This window comes from Gambusia affinis, linkage group LG13, assembly GCF_019740435.1.
Source record: "Gambusia affinis linkage group LG13, SWU_Gaff_1.0, whole genome shotgun sequence".
Taxonomy (NCBI): Eukaryota; Metazoa; Chordata; class Actinopteri; order Cyprinodontiformes; family Poeciliidae; genus Gambusia; species Gambusia affinis.
The window spans coordinates 2,086,616-2,111,175 of NC_057880.1; the positions used below are offsets into that span (position 1 = coordinate 2,086,616).

The 24,560-nt window shown below is 37.9% G+C and overlaps 1 protein-coding gene across 4 annotated transcripts in view; it reads right to left on the reverse strand.

Moving 5' to 3' along the window:
* Window positions 1-325: 325 nt before the first annotated feature.
* Window positions 326-24,560, reverse strand: part of nckap1 (NCK-associated protein 1) — a 38,350-nt gene continuing 14,115 nt past the window's right edge. For 2 of the 4 annotated variants that reach the window (XM_044136675.1, XM_044136673.1), the window contains 30 exons: window positions 21,260-21,370; window positions 18,109-18,195; window positions 17,008-17,064; window positions 16,745-16,887; window positions 16,528-16,618; window positions 16,180-16,317; window positions 15,969-16,017; window positions 14,845-15,001; window positions 14,686-14,742; window positions 14,082-14,178; window positions 12,378-12,484; window positions 12,124-12,256; window positions 11,918-11,999; window positions 11,200-11,258; window positions 10,938-11,083; window positions 10,702-10,834; window positions 9,882-10,001; window positions 8,816-8,955; window positions 8,514-8,645; window positions 7,731-7,949; window positions 6,345-6,475; window positions 6,128-6,225; window positions 5,512-5,605; window positions 4,868-4,950; window positions 4,686-4,766; window positions 4,510-4,603; window positions 4,314-4,430; window positions 2,869-2,978; window positions 2,529-2,618; window positions 326-1,708 (listed from right to left, as the gene is read on the reverse strand). In XM_044136675.1, the coding sequence (XP_043992610.1) occupies window positions 1,592-1,708; window positions 2,529-2,618; window positions 2,869-2,978; window positions 4,314-4,430; window positions 4,510-4,603; window positions 4,686-4,766; window positions 4,868-4,950; window positions 5,512-5,605; window positions 6,128-6,225; window positions 6,345-6,475; window positions 7,731-7,949; window positions 8,514-8,645; window positions 8,816-8,955; window positions 9,882-10,001; window positions 10,702-10,834; window positions 10,938-11,083; window positions 11,200-11,258; window positions 11,918-11,999; window positions 12,124-12,256; window positions 12,378-12,484; window positions 14,082-14,178; window positions 14,686-14,742; window positions 14,845-15,001; window positions 15,969-16,017; window positions 16,180-16,317; window positions 16,528-16,618; window positions 16,745-16,887; window positions 17,008-17,064; window positions 18,109-18,195; window positions 21,260-21,370 (3,273 nt within the window). In that variant the 3' untranslated portion in view covers window positions 326-1,591. Of the gene's footprint in view, window positions 1,709-2,528; window positions 2,619-2,868; window positions 2,979-4,313; window positions 4,431-4,509; window positions 4,604-4,685; window positions 4,767-4,867; window positions 4,951-5,511; window positions 5,606-6,127; window positions 6,226-6,344; window positions 6,476-7,730; window positions 7,950-8,513; window positions 8,646-8,815; window positions 8,956-9,881; window positions 10,002-10,701; window positions 10,835-10,937; window positions 11,084-11,199; window positions 11,259-11,917; window positions 12,000-12,123; window positions 12,257-12,377; window positions 12,485-14,081; window positions 14,179-14,685; window positions 14,743-14,844; window positions 15,002-15,968; window positions 16,018-16,179; window positions 16,318-16,527; window positions 16,619-16,744; window positions 16,888-17,007; window positions 17,065-18,108; window positions 18,202-21,259; window positions 21,371-24,560 lie in introns of all 4 variants that reach the window. The other 2 variants (XM_044136674.1, XM_044136672.1) reach the window with 1 other exon arrangement.

A 24,560-nucleotide genomic window follows, 5' to 3' on the forward strand; every position in this document is an offset into this window, starting at 1 on the left:
ATATATATATATATATATATATATATATATATATATATTTATATATACCCTTATATATATATATACCCTTATATATATATATACCCTTATATATATATATATATATATATATATATACACACACACACACACACAGAGATAGATATATCAATATGTATATACATATGCATCTATATATAGATATACTAAGATAAAAATAAAAAAATATACATTTGAGAATTAAAATAAAATATTGCAGAGGTTTTCCATTTGTCCCTTTAAATCCTAATACCAAACTGTAAACATACAGCTGATAAGAAAAGTCCAGTGAAAACAACACCAGAAGTGTTTACATATATATATTTATTTAGTCTTATTGCAGCTCCAGGTTTTTGTAGTTTCACAGGTCAGAGGTGGATTAGCGTTTGAGTTGCTTTTCCATCAGAGGAACTGGCTGAATTTATTTCCTGTTAATAAAGTTAAGCACAACGGATTAATTAAACCTCGGAGTGTGGATGCTCAGCTTTCAACTTCACGAGTGTAAAAACGGGGCGAGGAAAACACCAAGTCTGCTCCAATAAGGCCCTCCGAAGAGGGAACAGCTGAGGGGAATGTCTGCAGCCGTTCCTGTCACTTGTTCCCTCAGTTTTTGTTCCTGCTAACAAAGCTGCCGCACAGTCGCACTTAAAAAAAAAAAAAAAAAAAAAGAAAAAAAAATAAAAAAAAAAAGGCAACACACACCATTAATAAAACACTTCACCACTTCCAAGCCCTGATACACAAGATTTTTTTTTTTTTTTTTTTTTTAGTGTCAACACATTTGGCAAATGGTCATCATTGTCATCATCATAAAAATAAAACAGAAACATTAAAAACAGACAGGTTCAGTTCACATCGAAGTAGAATACAGATAGCATATCTTTACCCACAAAAAGGTTTGTGTTACCACTACCTAGAAAAAAAACTAAACAAAACAAAATCCAAAATGCATCACCATGTTATACAAATGTACGGTTTTTATGTGATGAAAGATTGTTAGGTAAGTATCAGTTCGTAATGTCTGTCAGTGTGTGGAAACCTATGAGTAACGTGTTTTTCGGCGTTGACCCGTCGTCCTCGACGACCAAAAGAACCTCCACAGCCCATCAGAACCAATGCATTCCCAAAAAGTAAGCATCCAAATCATCAGAGAAGTTTCAGCTTGACAATAGAAATCTCAAAACGTCTATTAAAATTAAAAAATAAAGGAGAAAAAAAAGGAATATTTCAGTGTCAGCTTTATATATATACTATATCTTTATATTTTGTTCAATAAAACATTGTATATTAGGTGTTGCAGTGGTCATGGTCCCCAGCAACATCATGGAAAACAATGATAGAAATAAAGACACTGATCCCCCCTCAGGTCATCCAGCTGTATGTGTGTGTGTGTGTGTGTGTGTTTGTGTTTTGGTTAAAGTAATTAGCGGTTTCTTTAGTGTGTTAACGTTTTTTGCTGATATAGTGTTGGTTTTTAGAGGATTCAGCCGAGGCCTTGATGGGCCGGCGTGTTGCGGTAGTGTTTGTGTTTGTATGTACATGTCGGCGCCTCGGCCACTCGCTCGCTGTGCGTCTATGCGCTGGCGCTGAGGCTCTGTTTGTAGACGGCGTGGTAGGCGTTCCTCAGCAGGACGTAAGGGAAGCAGGACTCCAGCAGGTCCATCGTCAGGAAGGGAGACTCCTGCACAATCTGAGGTAGAACAGAAGAAGAAGAAAACAAAAACACGTTTTAATGATTTATTTAAGGCCTTTGACTTGTATTTAAAAACAACTGATTGCGTGATTCCACAGAATCATTTAAATCAGTTATTTTATTGGCAGAGACTTTATAGTTTTCCTCACTTTTACTCTTCTCAAACACTTCTTATCATTTTGACCAAACAGTTTAATGTTGGTAAAAGTATTCCAGATACTTTTACAACTAAATGGTCTATTTCTAAAAGACAAATTACCATCAACTGTTGGTAATAAATTCAGAAGCAGTTTTTTGTTAAAATGAGAAACCAAACTTGTTAAAATCCAAATCTCTTCTTGTTTAAATAAGAAAGGTTGTAGCAGCACAACAGCAACATCTCTGGAACATTTTAAATGTTGTCTAGACAAAACAGGGTGATAAGAAGGAGGCTCGTCAAGAACCTCATTAGGAATTTTTAAGAAGTCGTAATTTGTCAGAGGAATATATTTTTATGTTCTGATGTAAGAAAAAAGTTTCTTGTTTTAACAAGATATAAAATTCAGCTTTTTTTTAACAATCTTTGCAGCTCATTCTCAGTTCAAATCTTCTAGCATTTTTAAACACCACATTAAATACACATACATGTTTTAGACTGTATGTTTAAGTTTGACGGTGCCAATTAGAAAAAATTCCACTATTCATTCAAACGTGCAAATAATTCTTGCTTAAATAAAAAATCAAATATAACCATTTCCCAGTGTTAAAATAATTCACTAGCAGCCTAAAATGAAGGAGCCCATGTGTGTCCAGTCTCCTGTCTTCAGCGTCCCCTCACCATGTCCAGCAGCAGGTAGACAGACTCTCTGTTTCGTGTGGTCATCTTGTCCGTCTCCTGGCCGATCTTCAGGAGGCTGGACGAGGCCAGCTGCACATATAGACACAGACAGACTTTTTTTTTTTCCAGATTCATGAAACATTTGTTACAGAGATCTGCTAAAAAAAACAAACAAACAAAAAAAAAACAAATACTATTTTTAAAAAAGTTTTTCCAGCCTAAAAGACTGAACCATGGTGTTCAGCGCAGATACCATGGTGACATAAATTTAACAGGAGAAAAAAGACAACTATTTAGGACAACAGCATTAAAACTAAATCAAATAATTTCTCTGTCTTACAGCCAGGAACTCCTTCAAACGGTCCTCTATGCTTCCCTTGTGGATGGTGAAGAGAGCCGCAGCGATCTGATTGATGGCTTTGGCCAAACAGTGGATGTTGTTGCAGTGGCCTGTAGGGGGCAGCAAATACAAACTGTTACCAGGAGTTTTTCTTTTTCTTTTCTTTTTATTGAAATCCATCAAAACAGCTCAAGAGTCTAACTTCCAGACCTGAGAAATGCTTTACGTGGAACTGACAGAACAGATTAAAAACTATGGATTTTCATGTATGTTTAATGGAGATAAGAGATAAATGTGAAATGGGAGGCGCCAGGCTGGAATTGTGAACTGGCAGGACAGCTAGCGCAGCGGTAATGAGGCCGTGTACAAAGAAATGGTGGCGGCGAGACCAATTGTCGGCCGAGACGCGGTCTGCATACCAACCAGAGCCGAGCCTCTGATAACTTATTATCCTCTTTAGAAGGCCCTTATTAACAGGCCAGCCTTTCATTTCAAGGTTGTTAGGAGGCGGCGTCTTCATAATTCATCCTCTGAGTGACAAATGTCTTTGATAGCTTATCAAAAGCCTCATTTAGCTACAACAGAGGAACTCGACTGGGGAAAATGTTCAGTTGACTTTCACTTGATTGGTGCTTTTATTGAAATGCACAAGATTTAATATATCAAACTGAATAAACAAGCTAATATGGGGACAAAATCATTTAAAAGATGGTGAGTCTTACTTGCCATTAAAACTGTTAAATGCCAAGATTATGGTAAACGCTGCTCATTACTGCTTTTAGGCTGTAAACTGTTGTGAACTGTAAAGTTTATTGTTATTACTATTATTGTAATTGGCATTTAAAAAAATCTCAAAGATAAGCATGGAGGGAAAAACATTCACAGTCTCTAAATAATGTAATTGAGAAATTTGACATTTTTAGCGTAAATGTGAGTAATTTGGATCTTAAAAATATAAACTATTTGAAAGACGGTGAAAATTCAACGTCGAGCCTTTTAAAGTTAAAATAGTTAAATTTTTTTTCACATCTTAAAAAGAATTACACAAGGTATGACTTGGCCATGTTTTCATCACTGTTTTTTCATGTGCATCTTGCAGTATCACATTAGAAACGGTTGATGGACACTGCAGAATTCAAAATAAAAAGTTTAAACCTTCAGCTCAGAGGAAAGGAGTCCTTTGTATCTGAGATTTGTGGTCCATGCTAGTTCCAAACCACTACATCTCGTTTATTTTCTCCATTACAGAAGTTTTCTTCCTATTTTAACACATGGCTTTCATATGGAAGCTTCACATCATGATCAGTTGTAGTTTATGGTCCATGGGAGTCCTGTAGGGTAGCATACAGGGTCCTCTACTTTTATTTTATATTTTTTACCTATATAATCTCAACTCCTTTCTGCTAAAAAATGATGACAAGCAACCTAACAACTCAGTGACTCACCTTCGATGGCAGGACTGTATTGCGACATCACGTTGCTGGCAAGCGTCGGCAAGGAAACGGCCACAAACACCATCAGCAGACAGGCGATTTTATACTCCTCCTCTGGACTGATGTTCTCTGCCAAGCACCAACCAAACCATGTTGTTAGAAAACAGGCTGAGCTTGTGCTGGTATGTCGAGTGTGTTTCCAACTTACCACTCTTCTGGGAGGACAGCGCCACCACCAGGGCTGGGTCAATCTCACAGGGTAAACCGGCAGCTGAGGACAGCTCATAAACATTCATGGCCACCTGGCGACGGGAAACATTAACTCGCATCAGCATGAGAGGAGGAAGACATGATGGCGTTACTGTGAGTGTGAGTGTGTTCGACCTTCATGTCGGTCTCTCGGGGGATGTGGTCCTTGAAATCCTCCACTGAACTGACCAGGAAAGGAATGTGGCAAGACAACACCTGAAAGGAGGAAAGACTCAGATGATCTGTATTTGTCTCACATCGCCACCGTGGGTTTAAAGGTCTGCATGTGTGTGTGTGTGTGTATGTGTGAGTCTTACATCTCTCAAAGCTTCCTGTGCAAGAGAGCGGAAGGATAAAATTACACCAATGATGGTCATCCTCTTCAGAACACTGTCCACAGCTACAGAAGATAAAAAACACTGAATGTGAACACAGTAAAGAGGTGAAGCAAATGTTACTCGATGATATGTTTCACAGCAAACAGATTCAAAGTACAAATATCTAGAAACAAGACATCGGATGATTTATCCTGATAAGAATCAAAATGATGGGCAAAAAACTGCTCACCAACGATGACTACCCTTGGTTTTAGCTGTAGCACTAAGTCTTAAGTGATATATAAAGACATATGCTCCTAATTGTCAACACTACCACAACTAGATAACAAGGTCCAAGCAGGAGGGAAGTAGGTTATTTATGCTAGCTTGACTTTGACAACCTTAACATGTTCAATTAAAAAGGGGGACCTGCACACCAAATCTAACAGATCATCAGTAAAGTGGTTGTTTGAGTCAACAAATCAACAACCGCTGGGTTCATATTTGCATAAACTATAAATCCAACATTTCTTTAGTAAATATGACGAGTGGAAACCACAGCAGTCATCTTGGATGACTGCACAGTCAACATGACTGCTCACATGTCAACTGTGAGGTTAACATGTTCATGTGTCTGCGCTTACAAGTGAGTTTCTTGAAGAGAGCAACCATGTGGTCCGGTTTGTCAAAGCTCGTCCTCATCTGGGTCAACACCTCCATGTTTTCCACCACCAGTTTCTACAAACAAGATAAGAGAGACAGAATGACAACAGGTTATATAAGAATGTACTGGATCAAAACTTTTTTAAATGACTGGATTTTGAGTCGCTGACTGAACCCAGTTTCTGATCAGGATCTTGATTTCCAAAGAATTGTAGTTCCACAATCAATCATAAATCAATCATAAATGAATGATTTAAATGTGAAAATGAAGGACTTAAAAACATGACATGTCCAGTTAAAAAAAGTAACTGAAGGAAGGAAATGAGTGGCATGTTTTTTAAAGAAGAGACTATTTGAAGCTGCTTAAGAGTTGGTCAGTATTTAGTGCAAAATAATCTCAACAAGAAGACTCCTCAATTCAATCCATAATCATTTGTTATGAATGAATGATGATCATAGAGCAGAAAAAAGGCAAATTCTTAAAGTCCAAAGTAACCTACATGGGATACCTCACTTAACATTCAGAGACATAATGTCGGTTTAAAATTGCTGGATGTCTGAAACAAATACATTCCAATCTTCTGTGATTTTTATTACCTTTAGCTCAGCAACTTGTGATGAGATGTGCCACATCAGACTCTCACTGAGAAACTTCATCCCGTACGGCCCCAACAACTCTGAGAGGGAACGCATCTCTGAAAAACACAATAAAAGACATACGAGTTCATTCCCATCCAGGTTTAACCTCTTCCCTACATATGAACACATGAAGAACACAAAACAGCCAGACATTAGATGGAAAGCATGAGGGTACCAGAGATGTCAGAGTATTCCTCGGCATTGAACGTCAGTTCGTTCTCGGTAGGCAGGTTGACGAAGGCCTTCATGGCGGGGAAGTAGGCGATGTGTCCGTTACTGACCTGACGGAGCAAAGTTTCCAAGTACCTGCATGGACACAGAACAGAAGTTCAGTACTCGCTTTACATAAACAGAATAATAATAAAGTATAAAACTATGTGTATTTACTATGATGGCGAACAGGGTCATACAAAAAAAAAAAAATAATAATCAAAAATCAAATTAAGAGAACAAAGTTATAATATTACGAGCATAGTTGTACTAAAATAATGCCGGAAAAATATGATAGTATTGAAAATACGATAATTGAGTCTTAATAAAACAAGATTAAAGTTATAAGAGTACATGAATGAAGTCAAAATAATACAAGAATAAAGTCATAATATTACCAGAATGAAGTCATAATATTACCAGAATGAAGTCATAGTATTAAGACTAATAATGAAGTTGTATTTGTAATACTATGATTTAATTTTCTTAGTATGGCCCTAATGCTCCATCATAATTTGCTGAGATGTAACCTTGACAACAAGCAGGGGAAAAGGATTTGCTACCACCATTTGGTTTAATACATACATTTTTTTGTGTATTTTTAGGTTATATTTTTCAGTTTATTTATTTTTCTTTATTCCCTATTATGTTTTCTTCTCTATCACTGTATTTGCTGTGGAAATGTTAAACAAGGTCATAACTTCAGGATAATCAGTTTTGTGAATTCACAATTTTTTTCTCCTCGCAGCAATTTTGCCCTTAATTTTTTTGAGGCTTTGTTTACTTCATTCATATTGTGGTAGCATTAATATTTTAATAAGTATCTGACATACTCCAGGTGTTTGGTATGGGTGGTGAGGGTGTAAATACATTAATAACACTATTAGGAAGCATGGTTCCACAGGATCGTGGTCTTCACTCTCCTGCTCTGGATCAGACTCTTAATTGTTGACATCTTTAATAAACTTGGGAGTAAAAAGTTTTTCTTCTGGTAGATAGTCGTATCGCTGCTATCAAATTACAAAAATGGCTGAATGGAGTGGAGTAGAACACTGTATGGGCTAGAGGGGCGTAAAATGTCTCATTCACATTAATAAAGAACACAGCAAAACAAGTTGCTCTAAAATTCACCGCAGAATAGGTAAATGAGGGGACTGCAGATGTCAGACCAAAGCATTGCAGTTCTACTTTATATAGACCATGAGGAAATAATTTACATGTGAAAAGGAAGGATTTAAACCATGACATGTCCACTTTAAAAGTTTGGGATCCTGGTGGAGGTGGGAGTTACAGCCTGACATGTTGATGACTTAAGGTTGCTAAACTGACTCTGATCTATAATCCAGCTCACCAGTTAGTGTATAAGCTGGTGATGGTGGGCTCCCCGTGGCTGTCCAGGTGCTGCGTTTGCTGCAGGAGGACATTGTTGAAAACTCGGGTGATGTCGATGGTGACGTAATTCTCTATGGACTGCAGCACCGTCATGTAAGCCCGGACGCTGGTCAGCAGCTCGCTGGGCTTGGCGATCTCCTGAGTGGCCTGGTTGTACATGGTCATCCCAACTATAGACCTGCAGGCAGGACAGACAGGTGGACTGGTTAGAGGTCAAAATGACACAGGAATCATGAAGAGATTAAACGTCTATGTATTTCTTATTTAATAAATAATTCAACTATGTTTGTATTCATTTAATTCTGTTCCTTTCAAACCTTCATAGAACACAACTATTTGTAGAAATTGATTTTATAAGACTAAAGTTTCATCCTAATTATGTATATTATTACTACTTTTTGATTATTATTTTAAGTCAGCAGCAAAACTTTCATCCATCTCAAATATTTTCCAGTTGTAAAAACCCTCTTTCTAACTCTGAATGGTGGACTTTTTTGGGATTTGGAGGTCATTTATAACAGTGGTCACACATGAATGTCAGCATTTAGCTTCAGTTTTAATCCATCTAAGGTTTCAATTAAACTTAAAACCAAATAAAGTTGCTTTTCTTGACTTTATTTAGACTTTGTAAACAGGCTGCAGGCTCAGAAACTCTAAATTGGACAAAAGTAATTTCTTTCCGGTTTGCTGTGTGTGTGTGAGTGTGTGTGTGTGTGTGTGTGTGTGTGTGCAGCAGTTTTACTTTGTGAATCGGATCTCCAGGTGCGAGGTGAGGTACTCTCTGGGTGTGAACGTGTGCTCCCACACCACCAGGTTGGGGACGTAGTTGATGGAGAAGCAGAGCTCTGATAGAGCTGTATGGAGTTTATCCAGACTGGAAAAATAAAGAAAAGCAGGAAAGTCAAGAACAATCATTACTGATTATGTTAAAGTCAAATGAAAGGCTTATTGGCCAAAGCGTGACACAATAAAGTGACTGGTCTATAAATGACATAAAAAGCAAGACAGTCCGGTAGATGGACAGTAGCTGGTTTTGGTACTGACTTGGTGACCATTAGCCGGTTCTTCCTCATACTCTCCACTCCGGGTTTTTCCCTCTCCGGCTCCCCCTTCTTTCCTGTTGCTTTCTTGCTCTTCTTGTTCACAGCCTGGCTGATGGTTTTAGCGCAGTGTTTGGGCAGCAGCTGACGGGCGAAAAGGAACAAAGAGTCAAAAAGCAGACATGACATTACTGGTGCTTTGCTTGAAATGTTGCCGCTTCAATATTAATGCACCATCTGCTTCAGAACCGGAAGGCCAAACAGGCCTGATTAAAACTGACAGACGTTAGAAATTCAGACAATTCTCACTTTAAAATGCCTGCTTTGCTATCTATCAGTGGTCACTGCTGGCTAAAATGTTAGTTACACTAATCTTAAAAAAGCTAATCATAAACAGTAGCTATGCTAATGCTAATTAGCCCTAACCCCTTTCTGTATTTTTGCTAAATAGAGAAAGGAACAGTATACCTAGTCAAGCATTAGCATTCTGCTAATACAGAAGCTAATGCTAAAGCATGACTAAAGCTGCATTAGTAGTAGTGTACCCACTGCTGTTGTTACTGTACACTGATGAAATCATTTTAAGTGACTCAGTGGAATATCAAACAACGCAGTTTTCTAACTGACGCAGAAAAAAAGTAAGAAAAGCAAACTTCACTACATAAGCGAAGCCTAGCTCTGATATTCCCCGTCTATACCTTTGTGCTGTGAAGTTTCTAAAAACCAGAAAAAAAGTGTAAGTCATCATGATTGCAGGCTAACATTTACCACTAAACATTTGATAAAACACAAAGGAACCTGCAAATGGTAACAGTAATGGTAGCTTTGCTGTCATTTATATTGGAAAACTGCATCTGTCAGATCTGGTTATTTGGCGCAAATGATTCCATCAGGGTTTAATAATCAACTCTGTGTCCTGATTTTGGAAGCATTAAATTGCACTGAGAGCAACAGCTTCCTCTTTCAGGCCTATAAACCTCTGCAGGTTAAATTATTAGATGCTGTGGTAGCCACTGATCGTATCGCTCTGTGGGAGAGAGAGTAAATAGAAGTGGCTGAAGTGTTCTCACCTGGTCGCTGAGCGTACACTGCTCTGTGCAGATGTCGGTGATCAGGTTTCTGGCCTGTTTAGCCATCTCATCCAGGAACATGTTGCACAGCGACAGGCTTCGGTCCCCTATGTGGTGACGCTGGAAAAAGACGACAAACTCTTACCTGAAGTTCATGTAAAAGCAGGTTGATTTTTACTGTGCATCCCTGCTAAGCCTTTTTATCTTGTTTTTCTCATTACAAAAACAATATTCTCGTTTTATGTGGCAGAACAAAACAAACAAGCTCAACATGCTCAGGTGAATTGTTTCCAACTACTTTTACTAGACATGAACCGAACCAATGCTAATATCTGTATCACTCCTGAGATTTCTAAAAATTCTAGATCATTTATCTGATACAATGTATCCGTTCCATAAGGTCAGATCTATTCAGTCTAATTCTATGCTTTGTGCTCTGAGAAACATCATGCTTTATTATTTATTTTATATTGCTGTTATACTGCTAATTGCTCTCACCAAACAAATTAAAGTAGCTGTTTTTACATGTTGGACCAAGCTGGTGAAGCTGCTGGTGTATTTAGGTGTTCTGTACTGAAGCAGAGTTGTCAAATAAATTTGTAATTCAGTTCATTTATGTCTGTGTTTTAATTCAATTCAGCTGTTTTTCTGTACCAGACTGGTGTCAGCTGATACTAAACCATTAGTGGTATTGGAAGAGAAAAAAACTGATTGGTGCATGTCTAATTTCTACAAATAAAACTCTAAGAAGGTTTGGCTGCAGCTCTCATAAAATGATCATTTTTAAACATTTTCACCAATAAATTGTCAGCTCTCTCACCTCTTCAGGACAGAGCTCATGTGTGCAGGACATGAAGTGTGCGCAGAGCAGAGGGAAGCAGATGGAGTGGCGGCTTTGGGAGGGAAGCTCCAAGCACTGCTGGAACATTTTTTCAAATGCACGGCTGTAGAAACTGCACACATAATAATATATATAATATTAAAAAGTAAGGGGTGGTTATAAGTAAAATATTTTTAATCATCAAAAGCACTTTTTGTCAGGTTTGGATTACTCACCAGAAGATGGATAAGTCTGACGTCTCCACCAACATCTCCACCAGAGAGTCGACCATCTTGGTGTGGAAGATGATGGTGTTCATCATCTTGCCCAGCTCCTTGTGGTCAGCTATCCCGAGGCTAGCTTTAGAAACACTGGTGTACGCCTGGGAGGGGAAAGAGGCAGGAAGAGAATAAAACAAAATGTGTCCAAGGCCCAGCAAAGCAAACAGAAACAAATCCCAAACCCAAAGTAGAAAAGTCTTTTCTGGGCTGTTTTTACCTGCAGTCTGAACCAGTCCAGTCTCATCCCCCTGAAGTCAAACACGTCTCCATCTTCCACTGGAAGGCAACAAACGGTTATTTACTCAAAAATAGACCTAACATCCCTTTAAAAGCCGAGCTCCGTTTCACAGTTGTAGAAATTGTCATCTAAAAATAACACCAGACTTAGTTTGGAGAGGAGATTTTTCATTGTATTCTAATGTACAGAAGACATTTGAAAACTCATTTAAGTGACTCAAAATCCTTTTAAAACATTTCAAAGATGATGTGGCAAATGAAAGCACAGACCTCGATCATCTTATGGTTCCAACAAAACATTAGATAAGGAAATAAAAAAAGAAGAAATGATGCTATTATCCACTTAATACAAAATATACTCGACTAGCCTGATTGGAAATGTGTCAGTCTTATTTTTAAGAGTGGTATTTTGTGCTTGTGGGACCTTTAGTAAATGAACATCAAAAAAGTCATAACCACAAAATATGTTGCCAATAAAAGATAGCAATGAATTTCTAAAAACCTTTTGTCAATTTTATTGGAATTGTAATATATAGATTTATCACGATTACTTATATTTATATTGCTCATCTCTAGTGTTGGTGGTGCATCAAAATATGGCTCTTATAAGTTCACATTCAAGTAGATGACTTCACTATCTTACCTTGTTTTTTTTTTTTTTTTTTTTTATTAGGTTTTAACATATTTAACTATCTTACCTTGTTTGACGCTCAGAGAGGTCATGGTGTTAACAAATGAAGACATGATTATAGATTCATCCTCTGGACAAACAGACAGGTTCTGTTTAATAAAACCCAGACAGAGAACTGAAGTAAGAACAAATGTTTACCAGAAAACACTGACTGACCGCTAAACAGGTGATTATAAGGAAGCAGCTAGTTATCAGCCAACATTTTCTCCCTACCTGCACCATCTCATTGAGAACCACAGCATCAAACCCAGACAGGTACTGGACGTAGTATCGCTGCATCACAGGGCCGTACTTCCTGACGTGAGCTCTGAGCTCCTCCATGTAGAAGATTAGCTCTGCAATATGTCTGAAAAATACACCGAAACTCATCAGGCCAGGAAGAAAAACAGCAGCTAGCCAGCTGTAAAGAGAGCAAACTGTGTGTGTGTGTGTGTGTGTGTGTGCGTATGGTTAATCAGTGTGCATACTTGTCTATGAAATCATCGGTGCTTTTCTTCTGGATGTTGTCTGCGTGTCGTAGCAGCCAGATGATTTCATCTCGGGCGAACGACAGTGCCATGAACACGAATAATGCCTAGAGGATCCAGACCACAGAGACTCAGGAAGGGGACAGGAACCCATCAGAAGATACTTCCAAGACAAAATATATTAACCGAACAAATCAATAGAGTCTTTGTCATATCCAGGACTGGACAATACGGCTGAAAAACGCATCACGATATAAGCAACTCATATCGGCCGATAGCAATAATTTTTGATTGGTTTTTGTTTTAAATATCTGAAATGCTGACCAACTATTTTAAATCCAATCCAGTTATTAATCTGATAATCCAAAAGGTAAACAGATCTGCCCTTCAATCTACTGATACTGAGTCCAACAGAAAGGCCTGAGCTTTTCACATCTGGATGTTAGAGCTACTTTTATCACTGCAGATGCATCTTTTACTACAAACGACCAAGAGTTCACTCAAGAAATGGTGTTATTGAACGTCAAGCAATGAGATGTTATTTTGTTAGTTAAAAAAGGACCTGAATTTGGTTATCTGCATCTTTAATGAATTTCTAATATGGTCTTAAAAAGGCTTAAATCTCCGGAATTTGCCAATTTTGTCTTATTTGATGAAACAATTAATAGTCAAAATAAATCAGTCAGCTAAAACTAAAGTAATTGGTAGTTACAACCATTGAATGGAGTCAATCTTTGATTGGCACTAGAAGCTTTGAAAACCAGGAGTTAAACACTACTTTTGCAACTTTACATGACGCTTAAATTGACTGAGTTTATAGAGAGTTTTTTTCTAGTCCTACAAAAGATTCAAAGGGTTTTACAGTCAGAGAATAAACTTTAAATATACTTCTGCTACTTTATAAACCACTGAGCAGCCTAACACCACAATACATTAAAGATCTGCTGCTGTTGGATCAACCTTCCAGACCTTTCAGGTCTCCTGGTTCTGGTTCTGCTCTGCATCCAGAACCAAACATGGAGAAGCAGCATTCAGCTTCTATGCACCACAAATCTGGAACAAACTTCCAGAAAATTGTAAGACAACTGAAACACTGAGTGCCTTTAAATGAAGGCTAAACGCTCAGCTGTTTAGAGTTGCTTTTGAAACATAATCAATGACACATTAATCAATAATCTGATGTGTATTGGTGATTTTGATGATGGCACTCAACAAATTGTTTACTGGTTTTCTCAGTTGTTGACTGTAAAGTGTCTGACTTTGTATTTTTATGATGTAAAGCACTTTGAACAGCTTTGTTACTGAGCTGTTGTATACAAATAAATGTGAGTGGTAAACTGATTGATGGGTAACATTGGACTAAATGCTTTGCTAAGCTGCTCATCAACAGGTAACAGAAGCAAGTTGGAATCAAACCAACAACATTTTAATTACAAGGTGACAACTCTTCCCACTGAGCCACAGTGTTTTATATCTTATCCAAATACTGAAGAAACAAGCAACTAAATGTGATGGTTATAGTTAAAATTGGCTCCATAAAATGTCTTCAGTGCCAAAAATCCCATTGGCACCGAATGTTTTTTACATTATGTAAAAAAAGGGCACTGGGAAAGAGAACCACAGCAACTGAAAACTTTGTTCCCCAATCAAACAGAGTCAGCTGAACTATCAGGTGTGAAAAACCCTTAGAGGATGTAATGTTACCTTTGGGCCTAGAAGTCCGGGCTGGTCGGCTAAAACAGTCGCCAGCTCCTTCAGAGCCGATCGGAGAAACTTGCGCCTCTCTCTGTGCATGGAGCCTCTGCAAACAGACACACACACGCCCACGCACACACACACACACACACACACAAACAGGCTGTCAGAGTGGCACTCCGAACACAAGAGGCGTGATTAAAACGGCATTTTTGACACTTTCAGGACAATCCCAAAGAGGAGAGAAAGGAAGCAGAGGATGAGTGACTGCAGAACAATGAGTGGAGATGAAAGGGAAACATGGCAGAAGTAATAAGGATAAAAGCTGTGATGAGACAAAGAAGGGAGGATAAAATAGGGTAAAAGAAGGTGATGTCTGAGAGTTAGACTCCCTCAAGAAGACGCAGCGGGGAGGAAGTGGAGCTGAAATGACAGGTTTGAAAAGAAAAAAAAAACAGCACAGCCATAAAGAGAATAAGAATATAAATTAATAATACAGAAAATGTAGACCGTGGGAGGGAGAAAATAAAACTAAAATGTAAGATTTTGTATGTTTAAAGTTTTAGCTAAGATATGATGAAAGGAATCCTAACCGGATTATAGCTTCACTTACGCATGAGACAGCGCCTGTTCTTTGCACTCTCTGATGTCGTTGATGCGTTTGTTATACCTGTCGAAAAGCAAAACGAAGGAATCAAAAATCTTCCTACTCCTTTTGTCGCTGCAAGAGTGTGAAACTTTGGAAATATTTGTCATGTGGCGGCGCTCCTACCCTCTGATGTTGACGAAGAGGTCTTCTGCGGCCTTGTGGATGTGGAAGACTTCGTCCCTAAACAGACAGAGGCAGGTGGAGCTCTGCAGGGCCAGTTTCCATAGAGACAGGGCAGCTGCGTCGCTGTTCAGCACGGCGTGGCACAGGATAAAGCCGACTGCAGGGAGAGCAGAGAGGGAGGTTGAGTTACTTAGACTTTTAATTGACTCCCCTATTTTAGGGGCCACCACTGGTTTTGATCACCAGTGGTGATCAAACGTCATTTGATTTGGTTTTTCAATTTCCAGAAGCTGTGTGCCAAGAATTTGAGAGAAATGATCCTAAGTTCTCAAACAAAAATTGACCTAAGATTATTGGTAAGAAGATTTGCCACTGGTTTCTTATCTTATCTTGGTTTCTTTTATGTGGCTTTGAGCAGCCAATTCCCATCTCTCTGTCAGCATTAGTTCAAAACTTCCAATTCAAAACTTTTTATTTCCTGAGTTGCTGCTGTAAAGTCATTTAACAAAATGTTGACATTTTTCTTGAAAAGGTTTGTCTAATCCTGTGGGTGACCAAGTTAAGCATGCTAGTTGTTAGCCTCTCTAATGTGAACCCCAACATAGCAATGCTAATGGACAGCAGAAGGAGTAGAATTACCAGCCTAAAAATGCTGACCACTAGCCTCTCCAATGCTAAAGCAACTGAGTAGTCTCCTTCTCATTTGCCAGTAACTCAGTTACTGGTGAAAGGCCAACAATAATCATCAGATCAGTAACCAGTTTCAAAATAGATATGGTCTCCTGCAATAATGACAGACATCTGCGCTCTAGTATTAATTTTGGCCCCAATAACAATCTATAGAATCTTATTCTAGTAAGTAGCATAATAACCACTGTTGCTACTAAACATCAGTGTCTGTGTATATTCTCTACATTTCAGCATGTTCCATAACAGACAGATGACACATGTGCACCAACTGGTAGGCCAAACTCCAGCAGTTCAAACAACATTATTTTCTGGGAACATTATTGAGAGTGTGGTGTATTTTTTCTGTATCCAAACTTTGAATAAGATTTTTTTTAACCTACAAATGTGAGAAAATAATAGATATATTCAGTATGTAAAGCTTCTGCAGTACTTACATACAATCCACTTCTCCATGGCATCCAATGACAGATATTCACAAGGCATCTAAAGATGGACAGAAAGTCAAAGATATATTTTTTTGTCCTACTCTTTGTATAAATGTTCATTTTATGACCAAGAAAGCCCAATATATTTTTGTCAAGGCTTAAAAAAATGTTACAAAAATATGTCTTCACAAAACAAATCTTGAATTGTTGGAGTACTAACAGTGTCTGATTGAGCAGGGTTGAGCATTGTGGAGGGAGCAGAGATCAGAGAGAGCAGCTGGGCGTTCCTCCACTGGTCAGCAGACAGATTCCTCCTCGGATAGACCATCTGAAGGCTGATCAATGCATCCGACAGCGACTGCAAGGAAAGAGACAGGAAGGGAATTGTGCCACATTTAACAAATCCAAACTTGAAGTGTGTCATACAATGCATGCACATTTCACAAATCATCCAACAATTTCAGGAAAACTCGTGATGCACCACTTATGTGGCCGGCAATAAAATCAACATTTTCCTTCATATATTATTAGATAGAATTATTCTACTGTATAGGAGCAGATCTGATACCTTTCCATGTGGAACAAACTCCTCCATCATCTTCTTCAAAGGGTTCTCGTAGTCGACGATCATCTGACCCAGCCTGGGGTATTCTCTGTCACTGAGACACAAACAACCTCAGTTAACACGGAGATAATAACCTCAATGTGGGTTTATTAGAACTGGGCACATGGAATCAGTTCTCTAATGCGCTGCGTTGTTATTCGCTGCACCGGTCACCAGTCACCTGGCTCCATGGGTCATCTCGTGGGCGTAGTTGTACAGTCCTATGATGGCCTTTCTCTCCTCTATGCGGGAGAGGATTATCATCAGAGTAGTGTAGGTCACCACCAGGTCCAGGTAGTTCTTGGTCAGATCAAAGTTCACAGTCTGACAAACAAAAACACAAAGAGTTGGAAACAATTCACTATTACTAAAACAGATGTGACCAACAGCTTTGAAAGTATAGAAAGGCTTCCTTTTAGGATGGTAATTGAAACAACTGCTTACAATGTCAAAGAAGACTTGGCAGGCATCAATTGTGTTCAGCAGCTCACACACATGGTCCTGTTGATATGCAGGAAAAATACTGGTTACATCTTCTTTAATATTAGGTGATATAAACATAAGCAGTGGTGGAGGGTTATCTATGCGTTTTAACAGTGCTTTTGAGCAACAACCTTTATAATGTAGCAAAGTCTGTATTGTTCCCATTAAATGTTGCCAATAATCAACCTCTTACATTGCTCTCATGCAACGCTGCCATGACCTACCCACCAATGGCAGTCATCTTCTTTTTGAGACAGTAGCTGCATTTCAATTAGAAATTAGCACAAAACTTTGTCGATATTCTGTTGATTATGAAAAACACAATTTTTTAATGGCAGCATCTCCATTATATCATAATTACGCGTTATTACGCGTAATTAAGATATACTGATGATATAACTGACTATCATCAATATACTATATTGATGATATAACATATTGAGTCATCATCCTCCTAATATTTCTATGGTCTCCCTCCATCTGTCCCTCTGTCCATCCATCCATCGAGAAAATGCCACGTTGATTCTTTTATGAAGTACTGACAACCCTATTTGTTAAAGAATAAATGTGCCTTGAGTCTATAAAATTCAAGAATTTAATCCAATGAAGGACACTAAACAAGATACAATAAAAGAATAAGTCGTTTGGCGAAGAAATTTTGACTTGATATTGGTTTACAAATGTGAAGTATTTGCAGATTTTCCCACAGAACATAACTCCATATTAATTGCTGAAAATTTGTTTAGTCACGTTTATTTTCATAGGTCATATCTAAAACGTCAGTAGAAAATACCTAAGCGCAATGCTATTGGCTGGGGTTTGCAAAGCAATGAAACAAGGAGTAGCATTCATTTTCCTCTGAGCTGATTGGACGTTACCCCTGAGTAAATATAACAAAGACTTAAATATTGACCTCTGCGGTAGTGACAAGACGGTTTCCAAAGTGTGTATTCATACATATTCAGGTATATTTGAAGCTTGAACTATTAAAATGGTTATAAGTGTTTTCAGACGAGTCTTAGAGTCTCAAATATCTGTGGATGGTTGCTTGTATTTTCCTACCTTGAACTCCATGACGTCCACAAAGGTAAAATAGTAGAGAGCCAAGTTCTTGAGGATCTCAGACTTCTCCTTCTGCAGCTGAGCCAGCTGTTGCTGTGAAAAACACCAGAATGAACGTGAATTTGCAATATTGTCTAGATTTTTATGCCTACTTTGCTTGCTGGGAAAATCATCTTTCTGCATGAACAACAGTTTTTTGTAAGCATTATATGACGTTCAAGGCTCGGCATACATCATTTGAGATTCTCACAGAACAATAACTGGAAGTAAAAAAATAGCATAACCTTCATGGCATTTAAACAAGAGTTTTAGGCAACAATGTTAAACATAATCCTGCAATAATTTTTTGTGAGTGAGGGGCAATTGAGAAGCTCTAGTGCCAGTAAGCACATTTTGGCCATGATTTAGGTCATTCACTGATTTGGTCTATAAAACTCTTTCATGCTCTTATCTCAGTGTTATAGTCGTCTGGTAGACAACTTCTAGTACTACTAGCAAGGAAAATAGCTAGCAAAAATCACTTCATCTTTTGAAACAATGCTTAACTTTCAAATTTATTGACACGACTTACTTTTAAACACCATTTTAAAGATGTTTATGTATGTGTGTATGCTCAGGGATGTGTGCTGTTGTGCCTCCAGTCACAAAGGACTGAGCTACAGGGAACAAAGAAATTGCCATAAGAACTACTAATCCCACAATGCACAGTTTTGGCAGGCATTTTTCGGTTGCAAAATTTGTAAAATTGTCAAGGTGTAGAAACGTAAGATTACAATTCACTTTTCCCAAGGCAACACGGTTTAAAAGTTATATGCTTTTAAATTATATTTGTGTCACACAATAACATGATGAAACTCCAGACTATCATTCAGTGAGAATCTCATGTTATCCACTTGCAGTTGTTCATGCTGGAAGGATTTTGCTAAAAGCAAAAAAATAATAATCTGACCACAAGGTGATTATTGACCATCAAGAGAGGAATGAGCAAGATGTTGTGAAGCTTCAATTAAAGAAATTTTAATGTTGCAAATTAAAACCTGCTCCTACACCATCTGAGATCAGAAATGAAGCTTAAAGAGAAAGCACTAACTGTAGAGGGAAAAGTCCATGAAATAAAAAGATAGAGGGTGTGTGACACAGCACTGCTGCAATATGGAACGGAACCTAAAATACATGAGCAAAAGTAAAACTATTATTGGTGTTCATTTTTAAATCAAGCCAATTTATCTTATTCAAGCCCCTTAAACTTCTTCACATTGTATAACCACAAATCTTTGCCAGACAGACCAACCTAAAGCAGTGCACACCTGGGAAGTGGAAGGAAAATGATGTGGCTTTCCAGAATCTCCTGGAAATAAAAATTTGGGAAAGTTGTGACATTTGTATTCAAATTGTCCGACTTTGTTACTATATTTAGTCTCTTTTCTGACAATTGTTTTTTTAAAAACTGACCAAAAACCTGCAATCAGTGCATTCCTGTTGACAAGTCTTGAAAATTGCTACTCGGAGATGTTTTCCATCCAATCTGACTAAAAATGTCCAAATATTTTAGTCTTCAGAAAGTGTAAAGCTACTAGAGACCTTTCCAAAAAGAGATGCTGCCGATATTGTAAAGAAAGGTTGTTATGTAGAGAGAGATAAACATAATATTCACTATATTACAGATTAACAGATTAATTAGTACTAGAAATTAACCTTTTCCTGCACCTCTACACTATTAGCATTTTTTAAATGTTGGAAATCATGTATTGTTTTCCTTCCACTTCATGACTATAAAGTACTTTGCTTTGGTCGGGTCATATAAAAAAAAAATAAAAAAATAAAAATAAAATGCAGTTAGGAGATGGAGACTGAAAAATTTGGGAATGTTCAACACTTTTCTAAATCACAGGGAGGTATGCATTTAAAAAAAAAAATTAAAGTGCTCTTTGAATTCCTTATTGCAGGCAACTGGTCACCCAAACAGGAACCAGCTGGTCACCTAGTGACCAACCAGAAAAGGACAAGCAGCTGTCACACCAGGTAGTTCCCAGCCACACAGTCACTCACACGGTGGATGGAGAGAAAGTAAAAATGAAAAAAGAAAAAAAGATTGCTGCCAACAACAACAACAGCAGAGCAAAGCAAAATACCCCACCTCAACTCTTCAAAAACACAGCTACAGATAATTTACATTACAAAACTTAGGTACATCAATTAAAAAAAAATATTCAAAAGTTACAGAAACTTGGTTCCAAAAAAACTTACCAAAAAGCACAAGTCCGGAATAAGCCAAGATTAGCATGCAGAACACAAACAAACACAGAAACAAAGAAAAAAATAAAAAAAACAACGTAAGAGACAATCGTTGCACAGTTATACTGAATAAAGCAGTTAGCATCACACACACAAACACAGAGTCTTTACAGATAAACAATGCTGTCTGGTAAATGATGCTCACATTAACAGCAGGGGGCCAGAAGGCACAAATTAACACGTGAAGCTGACAGAGTTATTAGGATGAGGTAAAATCTGAGCTTAATTCACTCAATACATGAACACACACACGTACAATGTGGGAGAACTGCACTTACTCACACATATTAAACTCCCCAGGGGTTGGAAACAGTGAAATGCATCGATCATTTCATAATTTTCTGGGCAGACAACAAACATTGCTTCCAATGGTAATCAGTGAGGCAACAGATTGACTGAACTGTTATTATTCTTTGAGCGTGTGAATAGATTTGTCTTTGAGAGTAATTACTCAATCTGCGGAATACAAATGCAGGAGATCCAAAAACAACTTTCAATTTCAAGGTAACGTTTATCTAAATAAACCAACACCAAGGCCATTCAATAAATTAACAGAATATCAACAAAAAAAAATAAAACACATCGGATGCCATCATACCATCATGACTTTGTTGGATGCGTTTGCTTTTGAATGCAATGTTTGAAATGACTCAAAAACTTTTGAGTCATTGCTGAGACTTTTTAAACCACAAGTGAATGAATAATTACCAATCGCCAATCTCCCAAATTTAAGAAAATCTGGACCGATTTATGTGCCAGTTGATTTGTTGGTTAAGGTTGTAGTAATGTACTGGAACACACAAGCTACACAGATAAAGCCGAAAACCACTATGCATTCACATCCTCCAACACTTACGTTGTTATTGCGCGTTTCCACGGCAGGAAACTTCCTAACGATAAATTTAACAGCCGACTCCAGGTTCTTGTCGACAAGATAGGAGGGCTTGGCCTTCGGGTCGCCACATGCCTGCAAAAAAAAAAAGAAGAAAACACAGAGGTTGTGAGGAGAAATAAAACTTTATCTCCATACATGCAATATTTCCCACTGAACAAAACGGCCTGTTTGCGCTTTGTTTCAGTTTTTCCGACATGCCTTTCCTTGTAGATCGGGCATGTTAGACCCAGTTATTCAACAGAAATGGTTTAGTGCTTGCAGTCAATCCTGGTTTATCCCATGCCAGAGACTAAAGAAGAGTGTGGTGAAAGGATATGCTGGCATTTACTAGATTTAATCTTTTTTTTAACTAGACACTTCTGTGACCAGTGTATTTCCCATTTAGATTCATATGTCAGTAAAGATTCACAGCTTAATGTTTAAAAACTGGCCTTCATTTCTGGATAAACCAGGTTTAGCCTGAGCAAGTGTCTGAAGTCAGCAGTGGTTCTCAGCTATACGGCAGTTCATATTTAAGTCGTGCTTTAATAATTGGGAAGAAATTTGTTTAAGAAAAAGCAGAAAAACAAATCCAAAAGAATTAACCATAAAAATGGTGAGAACCACTGAGGGAGCTCCAGAGGAGAGCGTTTCTGATTCAAAGTGTGTCTGAGTGGTTAATGCAACTATGTGACGGGTGGTGATTTACAGACAGAGTTGACATGAAATAGGTGAGAAGCAATGTACAGAGAAGGAAAAAGTAAGTAAAAAGAAAGAAGTGGTTGTTTTTAGTGCTCCATGTCATCTGTATCTAGATCAGCAGATTTTTTTTCAGAGTGGAAGCGTATCATTCATTCCTGTAGAAGTGTAGCAGTATTTGCCCGACCCAGAGGGAAGCAACAGTGTACATGCATTATACAGTAGGTATCGTAGTACTGAATGATGAAAATATGGCACATGCATACACCCGAGACAGAGGCCGCCATCTTTATATTTCTTATCGGATTAAGCCTGAAAATATTTATTTAGAAAACAATTAAGCCAGTACACAAATTATAGTAGGAAACTAAAACTACACCTGTGCTGACAGCTAAAAATACCCACAGCCCAGACACAAGATCATAATATGAGCCTGGACTTCAGTTCGTATTGCATCAGGTCAGTTACAACACAAGTCATTATTAAAAACAAAAACACAATCTAACCACAGATCATACAATTTTCCACTAGCTCCCTCAGCAATTAGCAACACAGGTTTGCACAAACAAACTGAAAAGTGCCTGCAGAACATAAAGCTTCTATTATTAGAATAAATACTGCACAGGAACAGATCTGGACATAGGTAGGGGGACACTCATGGTAAATCAGTGTTAAAAGAAAAGAATGACAACAGCCTTTGACGTTAAACCAACTAAAAATGCATAGGATTTTACATTTGGATGTTGTCCTTGATCCATTTTAAAGCTAAAATGCTAGCAAGATTAGCTAAGAAAAGTGTTCCGTTATCTACAACACCTGAAAGCAATTTTACATCACCTTTAAATGACATTTAAAATGGTTAATATGAATGTTTTAAATGCTGTTCTTGTATCTCGTGTAGCTAATATATTGACAAACTGATGCATCCGAAGTGCACAAAGGAGTGTTAAAGGAGATCCTTCCTGCACTGCTCCCAACAAACTCAAAGTGTGTTTAGATTCTGAATGTAATAATCAGTATCCAGCTTAAATAACATGTCTGCTGTTATTTGCAGAGTTTCTGGTTTTTATATACCGTGAATAGCTTACTGTCTTAACAGAGAAGTACACAAACGCATTTTATTTTTCAAAGAATTAAACATTGACCAGTTGGGAGTAAAATTAAGGAGTTTTAGCCACTGTTAAATGAGCTAATGCTGTAAAAGCTTCAACGCTGAATCTAAAATTTGAGTTTTATTGTGTGTTAACTCTGCTAGGCCTACTTCCTTTAACAAGTTATCCACATCTGTGACATATTGGTACAAGAATAAGCATATAGATATTGACTGGAAACCATTCCAAAAGCAGGAGGCAGGCTAAAGCGCAGGGCATTCTGGGTAAATACAACCAAAACAAACGCGCAAGTCTAGCACTAACCAATCACTAAAATCTGACGCCGCTAAATTTTTGTTTACATTTTGTGAAGAAGGAATTTGTGCTGAATGTCTTCTTCAAAGGTTTATGTGTCATTTCCTTCAGTGGTTTTTGGTACAGCGCCACCACAGGCGAACAGGGGAACAGATTTTTCAATGGGTTTTGTTTGACACAGTGCAGCGTTAAAGCGAATCATGCCAACTGAAAATGGAGCAAACGTTGCAATCCTGGTCCACAATCGAACCAGATATACTGGACTATGAGGTGTAAAAACAACCTAAATGTTGGCGAGTTTCATATATAGAGGGGGAGGGCAGATTTCTCCTCAATCACCAAAAACAGTTTCCCTTGTTCTAAATACTTTTAACTGCAGGATTATGAAACAACAGAAAACTAGGCTTAAAGAGAGAGAACAAGCCAAGGCTGAGTGATAAGTAGTTCATGCCACTGTTTCAAAATGCATCTCAATCAGACAGAAGCCAGAGCAGGAAGGTAGCCACATATTTTTTTGAGTAGCTTCTAAGGTTTTACTTTGGTTGCTACATTTACCTATCCTGCAACTGTGTGAGACATTAATACACTGAAATGCACCGAAATTAAAAACAGCCCTCTTTCCAAACTTTCAAATTCAATGATAATCTTCAGTAGTGTCTGGGCCAAATGATTGACCCACGGTGGATATTTTGATTTCCCTTGCAGCAACCACAGATGCAGCATTACCTGGAAGTAATTTATTTTAATGATGTGCTGTGATGACACTATCTGTGGTGTGAAACACTGTTAACAAAATAATATTTTTGTATCAGCTATCCATCAGCTATCAGCTGATGGACTGATAGCATGTAGCAACGTGAGACTTCTGACTGCTTCCATTCACTGTTAAACACAAGCAGCAGATTACTCACTGACATAAAGGGAGTGCTGACACTTATGTAGAGTAGCAATGTTTATCAAATTTGGAGGAGAAACTATAAACAAAATTTGTCAAAATGTAAGTTTTGTGAATTGTTCATCACTGTGGCAGTGAACATAGAGACCAAGTGTGTCAATTTTTAAGTCTCAAGGTATGGTATGGTATAGCTTTTTATTGGTTTGCTAATAGCGCATATGTGGAATCAAACTATATCACATAACAGTTCCTCAATTGATTTGACATAATTATGTAACAAATT